We start from the raw sequence: 13,419 nt of genomic DNA, 5'->3' as shown, positions 1-13,419 counted from the left end.
TCTGAATGCAGAAAACATCTGGTGCATTCTCTATATTGAACCTGAACCGGTCTATGAAATTTGACGCCATACTCACCCAATTAGACCATTTCTTGGGATCTTGGCTATGTACCAAGACAAAGAATCTTCAGTAAGACTCCTCATAAAGAGTTTCATTCGGATCTTTTCATCTTTCTCGACCCCTACAAGCTAGTCATAGTAGGTCCTCATATGAACCCTGGGATCACCTATGGCATCGAACATTTTAAACTTTGGAGGTTTGTATCCCTCCGATAGTTCTACATATGGCTGGATGCATAGGTCTTCATAGTTCAACCCTTTCATTCCTTTGCCACCTTGAACTCGGCTGGTCAGCTTCTTGAGTTCTTCAGCCATGTTTTTAATGAGCATGTCCTTTTTGGAGGATTCCGGTGTATAGGAGATGGGTTGGATGGAGTGAGGTACGGTTTCTACTTATATAGGGTTGCTTTGATGGGTGCCAGGGACTTGGGTATAGTGATGGTCGTTGGTGGAGTTTTGGGGATCGGATATGGGTTGTGGTGTGTTTTGGGAAGTGTGGTAAGTAGTGGTTGGTGGGTACTGAATTGGTTGATGGTGATGTTGTGACGGAGTCGGTATTGGCAATGGATTGAGATTTTGGGGTGGAGTTGCATATTGATTTGGTGCGGGAAGATTTTATGGATGTTGGTTTTATGTGTTTTGGGGAAGTGATGGGTTCTTTGTATTTTGTTGGTTGATATCGGGGACATTCAGGGTGAGTGACAAGTTTGCCAAGTTGCGAACCTGCTCAAGCTCTCCTTGTAATTCCAATATCTTTTGTTACAATTTCAGGACTAGATCATTTGGGGCCGGAGTACTACGGTCATCTGAGGTTTCTGCGTTCTCAACATTCTTCTTTTGGATACCACTTAAGTCGTCCATTTTTGCTTTTCCTCTGCCTTTTGTATTGCTTGGAGGAGGAGGAGGTGGAGGGCCTCTAGATCTGGTATGATATGCTGATGAGGCCAGTATGAGTGAACCAACCTAAGGGAATGGGAATAATCAAAAATAAGAGAAAAAAACAAAAAGGTAACAAGTCAGTGAGGATTCTGAAATGTTTGCTGTATTTAAACATATATTGCGGAAATGTAAATTCGCGTCTTAATTTGGAAGCCTCTTTGTGCCCGAGGTAGGCCTAGCGACAAATAAATTTGGAGAACTTTAAATGCCAATAAATGCCTCATTTCATAATATAAAAATAGATGAATCCCAAAACGACACTAAGATAATAAAAATAAGTCACTACTGGCACTTGGCCTTATTACATTTAGGAAAGCAAATAAATCTAGCCTATTTGGTCCCAAAAGGACCTTCCTCAAGATGAATGCTCTTGTCGATCAAATCTTCCAGTTCCCGTAGGTTTGTCAATAAGAATGCCTTTGCCAGATGTCTTCCTTCGTTTCCCTCAGCGTTCTGGCAGTCGGTGACTCTCTTTCACACTTTTCCTTCCAATTCCATCAGACTATATTCCAGGTATTCCAGCTTTTCACTAGATTTGACGGCCCTTTCTTTCCATTCACTGACTTGGTCATTTGATGGAAGATTTCTCCACCAATCTAGAAAGAGTGATAGCGTGCTAACCATACCGAAGCTGGGGACCTCGTGCCTCATTTTCTGCAAAACAAAAGGGTTAGGCCTTTCTCCCCCACCAGACTCGACTATTTATACATTCATGATTAGCATATTGGCATTTAGTTCTCCAAATTAATACACATAACGTGGTTGTGTCCGTTAGGATTATGGAAACCCCGGTGGACTTTGGATATGGCTCATCTTAAAGGATCATTATGTGGACAACATAATTGATCCGACTAGGTTTGACCATGATGCATGCACAATTTTGACCAAAGTAAGGTTACTATAGGGTTTTAGACTGGTACCCTCAAGCAGATAACTTGAGGCGAAAATGCATGGAACCATTGACTGCACCGCTGATCGACTGGTTTTATGGCAAATAAGACTTTCCGACTTTAAGGGTAATAAATAGGAAGAACACAACCACTCATTAAGCGTTGCTATAGGATTTGATACGCACGAGTGGAATATGATGTGGAACATGATTTATACAACAATTAATAGCATGTAGTTAGATATTTGCATGTAGGAAAAATAAATACAGTATATAAATAATTGAAATACAGTTACGGAAAAGGAAAATAAAGAGACAAGTCAGTTTCATGAATAAAGGAAATATAAATGCTTAAAATAGGCAGTTAAATTCAAATAAGGGGAAAGGGTACGAGATAAAGCATGCTTGGACTAATTCATAAAAATAAGTACGTTATGATAAGAGCCTAAAGGTATCCCTAGAAGAGTCGCCATGTTGTCACGCCCCTTTTTTTTCCCTCCTCAGAGAGAGTCTGGATTTCGACATTCATGGGGGTAATAACTCATTTCCTTTTTGGGAATTTGGGTTTTGATGAGTTGCCACCTAACGGATTATGGTGCGTTAGGGCACCTAGAGCGATTAACTCTTGGATTGGTTTGCATTACCGGAGATTTAGGGTAAGGGCTCGAAATAACCTTGAGGGGAAGGTGTTAGGCACCCCTCTCGTTCCACAACTGTGGATCCCGACCGAACTTATATTTGTGAATTAGTCCTTAGCAAATAAGTAATTGAAACACATAATTGCAGATAAAGCATGTTGGACATTGCATGACTCAAATAATAAGACAAAGAATTTGACCAACTTGTGTACATATAGAGAAGTAAAGTTTTAGGTAAAGGGAATTTGGGAAGGAGGGGTCCTAGGTTGGTTAGCGTACAGGATCACCCAACTCAATGCCCGGTAAACACTCCTCAATGAGGGGCTACACGTGACATTAGCGCGTAGTCAACATATCCCATTCTACCCAAGTCCCTCCCCTTGGCCATAGCCTAAAGCGTTCTAATAACCTCGACAATGTCCTATGCGTGCACAACCCGTCCCTTCCTTGTGGCCCTGGAGGTATTTTAGGACCTCTAAATCTGGGCAGTTTTAGACAACCCCTAAGGTGCTTTAAAAGAAGAAAATTCTAGGCGACATGCAAAAACACATAGGACTTAACATACAAATGCAAACAGAAACACTTAAGACCTAAATAAGCGGCACGTCTCAAACACAAACAAGAGCAGTTTTTATTAGAGAAAAGACCTAAACAAGATATCTAAGTGGATGTCAATGCACAGAATTATGCAACTTTGCTTTTTTTATTTATAAACTTGACAGTAAACTTTTCATAATAAACTTGACAGTAAGGTCCTAATCAGTTTGCCTACTGATTTTAAACCTGTTGAGTCTGAACAACTTTAAGTGGCAAAATACGATTTCAGAGTTGCAGAATTTAAAAACGCCCTATAGACTTGCCTAAACACAGAACAGTGATGTCCTAAGAGCATGATAACTACGTTGATATAGTAAAATAGTGATCAATTTTAAAACGGACTCTTGAGTTCCTATATGCATACTTTCTAGCAGTAGTGAATAAAGGCAGTGTTTAAAAGATCGATTAAGGAAACAGACAATTGATTAAGCCAATTTCAAATGAAATGACACGAATTAGACTGATTTATGTAACTAAATTGATTTTAATTCTATAGGCCGAATTATTGATTTTATTCCCTATAAGTATGATATCTAATTATTAAGAGCTGATGTTAGAAACTTATAGGCATGATTTCTAGTAAAAATAAATATAAATGTCCGTTGTAACAGAAATCAAACTTGATCACATTCAAAGGCATGATGTCTAATTATAAAGTCATTTAGGTCCTATAGGCATGATTTCTATTATTGGAACCCTATAGGCATGATTTCTATTATTGGAATCCTATAGGCATGGTTATTAGTATGGTAAAGCAAACATAGCAAGTATATTAACAAGATCTTATAGGCATGGTTTCTACCCGTATTACCCCACAAATATATGACTACCCACCCCTTTTCACTAATCACCCCAATATTCGTTTACAATAAATATTACAAACCAACATTGAATGAATTACCTTAATAGATAAAGAAAAATAAGAAGTTACACTATAAGGAGCTTGCAAGTAGGCCCATATTTCCAGAACCTCAACTGCTCATATTGTTTCATAGCCTTTCTCAATATCCGGGTGAGTCAGAGTTCCCTAAGAACCTCAAGGGATCCTGGGCAGTTCTCACACCCAAATTTTACAACCATATTTGAATAAGTGCAGTGTGGAAGGGCCAGCTTTAATTCACCAGAGTTCAGAGGGATCTCATAGGGATCCCTAAGCAGTCACACATTAGATGGGCAAAACTTAGGGATATAAGAATAGAGTGAGAGTGCTTGACATAGTTTTGAAAAAGAATTTAATTAGGAAAATAATTTGAAAAGAGACTTGAAAATAGTTTTGTAAAATAACAGAGGAGTTATTCAATAAGACAGTTCTGAAAAGGGTAGGGCAATCAAAAAACAACAGACCAACCTTAGAACCAAAATAGGTTCAACATCACACATAGAATAAAGAATCAAGACATGTTTAGTACCACAAGCTTTCACATAGGGGTAAATGGGAATTGAGGACAAGTAAAACACATAATGGTAAACACATAGCAGGCAGAAGACTTTGGAATTGGTACATATATGCTCAGAAACACTGATTACACATAGTCATAGAATCAACAATGCTTAAGGGGTTCAGTATAGGATCAACATAATTTAAAATCAATCCAAGAATCATACAAGTTTAGGAGTGCTGACTACTTTACAAGGAGATTCATACCAGAAACCAGATATAGCAAGATCACATAGAGACAAACTACATGGGGGGGTGGGGTAACATGTTCATACTGATCCTAAGGAAGGGGAGTACATAATATGCTAATAATGTCAACATATCAACTACAAGTTTCACAACAAAACCATAAGTAAAAGCAGACTAGAAACATGATGAATTGTGGTAATAAAAGGACCATATTATTTTTGGAACTTGAATTGAAATCAGAACATACTAGTAAAGAAGGTAGTAAACACAAAGTGAGGAGCAAGAGAGTAGAGTAATCAGCCTTGGCTTGCAGCCGACTAACTTAGAACAATAGCAAGTAACCAGAGAAAAGAGAGCAGAAGAGCATTTTTGTGTAAAAGAGAGTTTTTGAACCAATGTGTTCGTGTCTTTGTGCTAATGAAAGAGCAAGGTACTTATAGTTTGAAACAGGTAGAAAATACAGCAAGAATCATAGTTCAGCAGTAATTATGGAACTATGTACTAATTAGAATCAAATCAGTATAAGTGCTTCCTTTAATTAGGAAGTTAAATTTAAACGATAACAGGCAAATACTAAATAAGGAAGGAGATTACATAAGGTTGAATATAACAAATAAGAAAATACTTTCGGCCGGTGGGAGATTTAGGTTTTAGCAGAGAGAATTTGAGAGGTGATGGGAGAGTGTAATGGCGGAGTAAATGAGAGAAATGAGGGGAAAAGGGGGGGTAGTCTCTAGGGTTAATTAAGGAAATGGGAGATATGGACCGTTGATTAAAATTGATCAACGGTCCAGATTAGACAAGAGATTGGGTCGGGTAGGATAAGGTATTGGGCCTGGGGTATTTGGGCCGTTTTAATTGGGTTGGGTCTAATTTAATTATGCTATAATTGAAATAAAAGTGGCTATTTGTTAAATACCCAATGTAAATTATTTAAAACAATTTACAAAAATAGCTTTTAATTATAAAAATAAATTTTATGCATAGAAAATAATTTAAAAATATTTATTTAGTATTTAAAAAATACACATGATTAATTTCTGAATGAAAATAATACAAAATCATATGATTGGGCTATAATTGCAAAGTTATTGCAATTATAGCCAAAGGGTGCCAATTTGGCTAATATGAAATAATTTAGTCGTAATAGAATAAAAAATAATACATTACATCAAGAAATGCTTTTGAAATCATTTGTGAGGTAATTTTGTAATTATTTCTTGAAAATAAAATGCTGGATAAATTAATAAAAATATAAAAAAATTGTGAAAAAATATCAATTGCTAATCAATGCATGATTTTGAAGACATATATGCAATTTGAAATACTTTTTGGGAAAAATTGGGTGTATATATATATATATATATATATATATAATCACCTTATTTGATACCTCATTCATGAAATTTCCTTTTCGTCTTGCATCTAATGTTGCTAATTATGCTTAAAAATATTGAAGGAGATCCTTGCGTGTGGTTCTTGTAGAGAAAGAACTTTATTTATTTGGGTTTTCAATTTTTATATGTATTTGGCTAGTTTTGGTAAGTCTATGATTAATTGCTAGAGGATGATAAGTTGAAATTTATATGGGATATTTCTGTAAGATTCCCTTTTTGATTACCAGTCCGAAAACTGACTAGCCCGTGCTATTTTCGCAAATTTATCACTGCAATTATTAAGCTTGAGATATTAAGCCCAGACATTACAAAGACATGCAGTCCAAGTCTAGTAGGCGTCCATTTTGGGCTGTATACAGAGTCAAGATTACCGATAGGCCCATTTATCAGGCCCAAAACCGAAGGATTCTTTCTCTTCCCGCTCAATCCTCCCCACTTTGAAATTTCTTCACAGACTTTAAGTTGCAGTTGACAAGACATTTGATTTGCAACGGTACTACAATTCGAAGCTTCAAAATTCGGCACCACCATGACTTCTCGAGCGGGTAAAAACTCTTCACTCCTCCAATTAATTTTCCATCTCGATTCAGGGTCGTAGTACTAACATGGTGGAATTTGAGACACAGCTGATTTGTGGGCAGAACTCATAGTTGCTGAAAAACTTCAATTTGATTGTCCCTCCGATCAACCTCAGGAACCAAATTTTGCTGTTGTATATCGACGCCAAAAATCCCATATTATTCCCCAAGATGCTGACAGGTTTCTCTTTATATTGTTTTTCAGTTTTCAAATTTCCATATTTTTTTTGGTGGCTCGCTGAAGTTTTTAACTTTTTTTTACTTTGATTTGTTTTCAGGAGGCTATCAAATTCAACTTCTAGTTACGAGAATCGGCTGAGTTTTCTCCCTGTTAAACGAATCAGTTGGAATCGTTCTCTTTCTACTAGGTTTTGCCTTTTGCCCTAGTTTGGTACCCCCCCCCCCCTAAATTTCCCATTGATGTCAAAATCAATCTCATTGGAGATACTAAAAGGATTGTCCTTGTAGTGGTTTTAGCTTATTCACTTTTTTTCTTTTATAAGTAGTTTTAGCTTAGTAGAAATGGAAATAATCTGGGATAAGGTTATTTAGGAAGCAAATACTCAGATTTACTGAAACAAGCAACAGTTTTGTCTATACTAAGATGTGTAGTATATGAGTAATATGACGACAAACAATCAGTAATTTTGAAGAATGTTTCCTGTAAGAGCTTAAAAGCTGTCTAAATTCCATGTATCATTTTAGGAGAGCCCTTACCTCCAGCGTCTGGGCAGTATATCTTCATTGTTTTGTACTTAGCAATAAAGCTTATTCTATTGGCTAGCTCACTGGAGGAAACATATTGCCAGAACAATACAAACTTACCCGACCTAGATGATTCTGTTACTTGCAAAGAAAATTTGTCTCATCTATCCGTTTCCCATTCAGTCATTAAAATGGATTTAAGACTTAAAGATGTAAACAGTTCTCAGATTTTTTTCAGTATGTTTAGTCTCCTTGTTAAGAACTTTTTTTGGGTACCCCAAGTTGATGAATTTACTGGGGCTTTGACTTCACTTTTTAATTTAATCCATAACCCCTCCTCACCCTGTTATGTATCATGGTAATTCCTAGTACATACCTTCTCTTTCTTTGTCATATTCGCGAACTCCAGTTAGCTATTCGTTTCTTCCACTTTTGTCTTTCTTATTGAGGGGTTTCTCTTTTTTCACTTTATTTTGTTGACAGAGGGAGAACTAGTGTTGCTGCTACTGTATGTGCCGAATTACATCCTCAAAAAAGGAAGCCTGGACGAAAAGCAAAACCACCTCTTCCAAGGGTAATTTGTTGAAAAAATTTCCCAGCTCCTGCAAAGCCGCCATGTAGTTGTTGTTTCTTTTCAAAAGGCATCAGTTAGCTAATATTTTGTTTATCATACAAAATCACATGTCTTCTATTTCTAATTCCTCATACTTTGTAGGGTAAAAAAGTTGAAGCCGCAAACTATGATAAAGAGAGAGCGTATTTTCAAGAAGTTGATGATTTCGAACTAATGGTAGAAAGCCCCTCCCCAAACAAATGCGCTACATGGACTACAGGCATCCAAACTGACGCTATCATTATATCACGTCTGTCCTCAGTTCTACAGAAATGGTTGATTTCTAAGAAACTTAACCATACCTATGCACCCCCAGCTTCACTATCGAAGATATTAGAAACCCCAGCCTCACGCAAAGAATCTGCTTGTGGAGTTATTTATGGATCCGCAAATGTGAAAACCCCTGAAAAAAAATCACTACAAGTTCCGTCTGGCTTGTACTCCACCCAGAACAAACACTTTGGTTCCAGAGATGAAGATGTGTCCGGAGGGCGGCCTTTATCAGAAACAGGCATTGGAGAAATATGTCCCATGGATGAGGGAGGTTATGAAGATATTGAAGTTGGTGTTAGTAAACTTTCTCTGACTTCCAGGCCGTCTTCAGTGGATGCTCACACTTGGGATCCATTTTTGGCTCTATTGGCAGCATGCGGACAGTCTGCTCCTTTAACACTACTGGAGATACTATCAAAGTATTGGTGCGGCTCCTATGACACTTCCACTTTTGTTCTACTTCCTCAAATCAAATATCTCCTTAGGCATATCTTTCTTCTTAGTCAGATTTGTACTGTCTTTGGTACTTGTGGAGCAGCGAGTTTAACATGATATTTTTTTTCAGCTGATACAATTATCACTAGAAACTGTCAACTTTGCCTTTTGAAAAATCTTAACTAGGATCATTAGACATATAACGTATAATGTATATTTTCTTTCAGCTGATACAATTATCACTAGAAACTGTCAACTTTGCCTTTTGAAAAACCTTAACTAGGATCATTAAACATATAATGTATAGTTGCACGAAAGATGTTGTCCACCTTGGTACTCTTAGATGTAGATCTGGCTGACGCTTCTTAATCTCTAACTCGTTATCTTTTATACTTTTGGTGAGAATGCTCCTAATAGTGCTCTTGAACCATGTAAGAATGGTTGAGGATAAATACAGATATGGATTCCCTTGACCGGAACACCTTTAGCTTAGTACTGTTATAAACTCATGTACTAGTGCTCTCTTTTGGTGCATGTGATCTTAGCTTTGAACTATATCTGAATGGCTATCTAGTTAATACTTTGTATAATTTGGCCTTATCAATCAGTACCCATTCCTTTTCATGAAGAATCAAATTCATATTTGTGTTGGCAATAGACTTAATTCAGCCTGATTTTTGCTCTTAATTTTAATTTCTCAAAGCATCTAGTTTTGTAAACTGAACTATGTCAAATGCAGTGAGCCACAAACAATTGCCAAGGTGGGCGAAGGCACATTTGGTGAGGCCTTTAAGGTTGGCGAAAATGTCTTCAAAATTGTCCCATTTGATGGAGATTTACGAGTAAATGGAGAAATTCAAAAGGTATCCAGTTCAATTATATTTCTTGTGCAATTGAATAGGTTCCAATTTCATTATATTGAGATACAGCCTAAGTAACATGCATATGATCATAGGGTAAGCAACCAATTTTCTGAAAATATTTAAGTCACTCTGATTCGAAATTTGTATTTTGATACATTTCAGAAATCAGAAGAACTACTTGAGGAGGTCATACTCTCTGGTACTCTCAATAGCTTAAGAGCTCATGAGGGTCATCTCCTGAATTCCTGTTCCACCTTTATACAGACAATGGAGTAAGTTTTATATATTCTTAGTTAATCTTAAAGCAACTTTTTAACTTTTTGGTCCTTGTTCTGAACCTCTGTTTCAAGACAAAATCTGTGTTTAGGAACATCTAAAGGTCCTGTGTGATTTAATTTGCCTGTGTTGGTTTAAACTTGTGCTTAACCTCAGAATCTGTCATGAAACTACTAACTTTTGCTACCTAATGAGGAATAGTTCTTGTAAAAACCTTATCAGTAATAAGTCTTGAAAAAATCATCCATATATAACTGTCACCTCTAATGACTGATATTCTGTTAAGTAAAACTGAAGTTCTTCCTGCGTGCTGTTTTCTGCACTCTTTGTATACTATTTCTTAAAGTAGGAGAAGAGCAATCGTTGACCACTCATGTACAATTGGTTTCACCTTTCTACAGCATGAGGGTGTGCCAAGGCCATTATGATGCATCTCTATTAAAAGCGTGGGAAGACTGGGATGGGAAGCATGGTTCAGAAAATGATCATCCTAAGGAATTTCCAGAAAAACAGGTTCCTTGCAAAGCACAATTTACTCCTTTTCTACTAATTGCTAATAGTTGCCTCCCATTGTTCATCTATATTCTATTCTTTGAGTGGATCTTGTGTCTAGGCAGATTGATATTTTTCTTGCAGTCAGGGGATAATTACTTTGACCATTTTAAGTGCCACTGACTTAGCTATTGCATACCTTCCAGTGCTATGTTGTCTTTGTTCAAGAACATGGAGGTAAGGATCTTGAGAGTTTTGTGCTCTTGAACTTTAACGAAGCGAAGAGTTTATTGGCCCAGGCAAGTGATTGAATATTTTTCTTTTGGCATTGTTAAATGTTAACCAAATATCTCATTCATTATCAATTGCTTGACTGCAAAATCTGCACTCCAGATAACTCTTGCTTTGGCTGTATCTGAAGCTGCATATGAATTTGAACATCGCGATTTGCACTGGTTCGTTTTCCATGTGATGATTTTTGTCATTTTTTAAATCTAGAGTAGGACAATGCTTTGTTGAACTTTTCTGTGCGCTAATAATTTTCTTATCATAGGGGAAATATTCTATTACGTCGGAAAGGTTTAGATACGGTGCAATTCACTCTAGAGGGAAATGAAATACATGTCAGAACATATGGATTATTGGTTTCGATAATTGACTTCACTCTTTCAAGGATAAATACAGGTGTTCACCCTTTCTTTATCCCTTCACAATCTTGTACTTGAATTGATTAGAGATTCTTATCCATGTACGTACTGATCACAGGTGAAGACATACTTTTTCTGGACCTGTCATCAGACCCTGAACTCTTTGAAGGTCCAAAAGGAGATAAACAGGTATGACTGCCAAAGAAGTCCCATATATCATCAGGTGTTTTAATACTTCATATATTTCATTGTTTTGTGGCATGTATGCAGTCTGATACATACAGGAAAATGAGAGATGTCACAGGCGAATTTTGGGAAGGAAGGTATAAATACTCCTTTCACTTTCTAACGATAGTGTATATTTCTTCAGTTTCAAGGTTATGTTGCCACAAAATTATTCATAATTCTCCATTTTAAAACTGTTGGCATGTTAGATGTCTGGAGTTCACCACTCAAATAACATCCTATTTTGTGTAAGCTGTTGTCAGAGAATTTGAATTGAACCAAAATTACAACCGTGCAAGTTCTGTTATCTCTTGTAATCAGTTAGCTTTTGCTGCTTAATGACCTCTGGCACACAGTATTGGTGGCCAATTTTCTAAATCACGGAAACCATCAGCGGGAGGCTTTCCTGTTTGATGGTGTTTGTCTTACATTCATGGATTTCATTTTCAAGTGGAGACTCAGAGGAACTCACCCATAATGAAAGTTCTATGCTAGGTTAATGGGTTTCTAGTACTAAAGCATAACTGCCAAAGATGAATCATGCTTGTTTTTTGTCATAACACTGTGGACTGGTCTGTTTCTTCTTGTTCTTCTTATAGAACTCATGGACCATCACTTGTTGATAAATGAAGTAGCATTCTATTATGGTGTGGCTGAATTTCAGACCTCAGTGTTAGCACCTAAGAAGTATCTTCGTTATGCAAATCACCAAGGCTTTAGTGACTGGATTATTTGACTCTGGGATTTGACCTTTTGCCTTCTTTTCTTTTTTTAATCTGCGTGTACAGTTTCCCCAAGACAAATGTGCTGTGGCTACAATACTTGGTTGATATACTGCTGCTAAAGAAATCATATGTGAGTATTCTATGACAACATTGGTTCCGTGTTATTATCAGTTCATATCACCTTGTCGAAACTGTTTAGTATTATGCATGGTAGTATGTCCTCATTTTATGCAATTGGCTTTCTGTTTCTAACATATGTTGTATTTGGTTGGAATGTGCATCCCGTTGCTGCAATTTCAGCTGCATGCACTTTGATATTCTAATAGATTATTTTGACCATGTAATTCCATGCTCTTCAATGAAAAATAAAAAACAAAATCAGACTGATTGGTCAATTTCCTCCAATTGTTATCCTTTGCCTGATAGTCTGGTATTTAATAATTTGGGATTTAAATCAAGCTCATAGTATATTCTTTTCGGTTCAAAGTTAAGTGGCCTAACTTCATGAAAATGTTGCAGGAAAGGACCTCCAAAGATGAGAGGGATCTACGCTCTCTAAAAAAGCGCCTAAATAGCTATGGTTCAGCAAGAGAAGCAACATCAGATGTTTTCTTTTCTGACTTGTTCGTCATATTCCAGCATTGACTGGCAAAAGAACACCCAAGAAAATAAGTATTGTTTGCTGTGCCTTTGATCTTTTCTGAAAGTGATCTTTTAGAGGGAGGTTTGTATCAAGAAACCAACTTGGTTTCCTTTTCTTCTTCTGTCTTCATTTTATTTCATTTTTTTCCTGTATCATATTTTTGATAGTAAACAATGTTAAGACCCCTTAGTGGATCTCCAGTAGTTGGGATATGATGAGCATCCCTCATAGGACATTGAATTCGTGTGGTTGCCAATTTTTTACTCTGAATTACTGTAGCTTTTTCCCATTTGTCTAAGCCGCGGTGGGAAGGTAAATCTGTATACGTATTTGATGGAATAGCCGAAGTGTCCGACACCATTTCTAAAGAAAAAGAAGAGGGAAATGGTCGCACTCGTGCTTTGTCCCAGAAGTTGTGGGCATACAGCTCATGCAGACGATGCTTATCATCTTTTCTCCCCAAAATTTTCTTTCGTCAAAGTTGAAACTATAGTGGTTCCTTACAATTATTTTATTAGTAAGTATATTTTGTCCTGTATGCTTGAAGCTAAAACTTGACAAGAAATCTATTGCAATTCCCGGCTTTACGGCAAATTGTATTGGATCTTTTTTACTTTCGTGATTTTCGTCATCACTAATCACAAAGTTTAACCGTTTAACTTTACAAAACACAAACAATTTTGTAAAATATACAATTTGAGCGACGCTTATCTTGACTTTACCTTATCTATAACACTATATCACTTATCTCGACCTTTTAATTAGTTGACTAAAATACTTATGTAGGGTAACTATAA

At 36.7% G+C, this 13,419-nt stretch overlaps 1 protein-coding gene across 1 annotated transcript; it reads left to right on the top strand.

Annotated features, from left to right (window-relative positions):
- The first annotated feature begins 6,608 nt into the window (after positions 1-6,608).
- LOC104230767 (serine/threonine-protein kinase haspin homolog) lies at positions 6,609-12,939 on the top strand. The gene is made up of 15 exons (XM_009783643.1): positions 6,609-6,692; positions 6,774-6,906; positions 7,004-7,093; positions 7,914-8,004; positions 8,146-8,741; positions 9,491-9,614; positions 9,777-9,886; positions 10,292-10,403; positions 10,589-10,681; positions 10,776-10,837; positions 10,936-11,066; positions 11,148-11,218; positions 11,300-11,352; positions 12,043-12,109; positions 12,499-12,939. The coding sequence occupies exons 1-15, from the start codon at positions 6,677-6,679 to the stop codon at positions 12,622-12,624; spliced, it is 1,875 nt and encodes a 624-aa protein (XP_009781945.1). The 5' UTR covers positions 6,609-6,676; the 3' UTR covers positions 12,625-12,939.
- Positions 12,940-13,419: the final 480 nt, after the last annotated feature.

The sequence above is a fragment of the Nicotiana sylvestris genome, chromosome 1 (genome assembly GCF_000393655.2).
Source record: "Nicotiana sylvestris chromosome 1, ASM39365v2, whole genome shotgun sequence".
Classification (NCBI taxonomy): Eukaryota; Viridiplantae; Streptophyta; class Magnoliopsida; order Solanales; family Solanaceae; genus Nicotiana; species Nicotiana sylvestris.
This window is presented reverse-complemented; position numbering and strand designations above follow the sequence as displayed.

Bases quoted from the DNA above. Each gene is read 5' to 3' on its own strand.
- LOC104230767 (XM_009783643.1), top strand. The intron at 8,742-9,490 runs GTGCGGCTCCTA...TGTCAAATGCAG, and splicing joins GAGATACTATCAAAGTATTG to TGAGCCACAAACAATTGCCA. The intron at 12,110-12,498 runs GTGAGTATTCTA...AAAATGTTGCAG, and splicing joins TGCTGCTAAAGAAATCATAT to GAAAGGACCTCCAAAGATGA.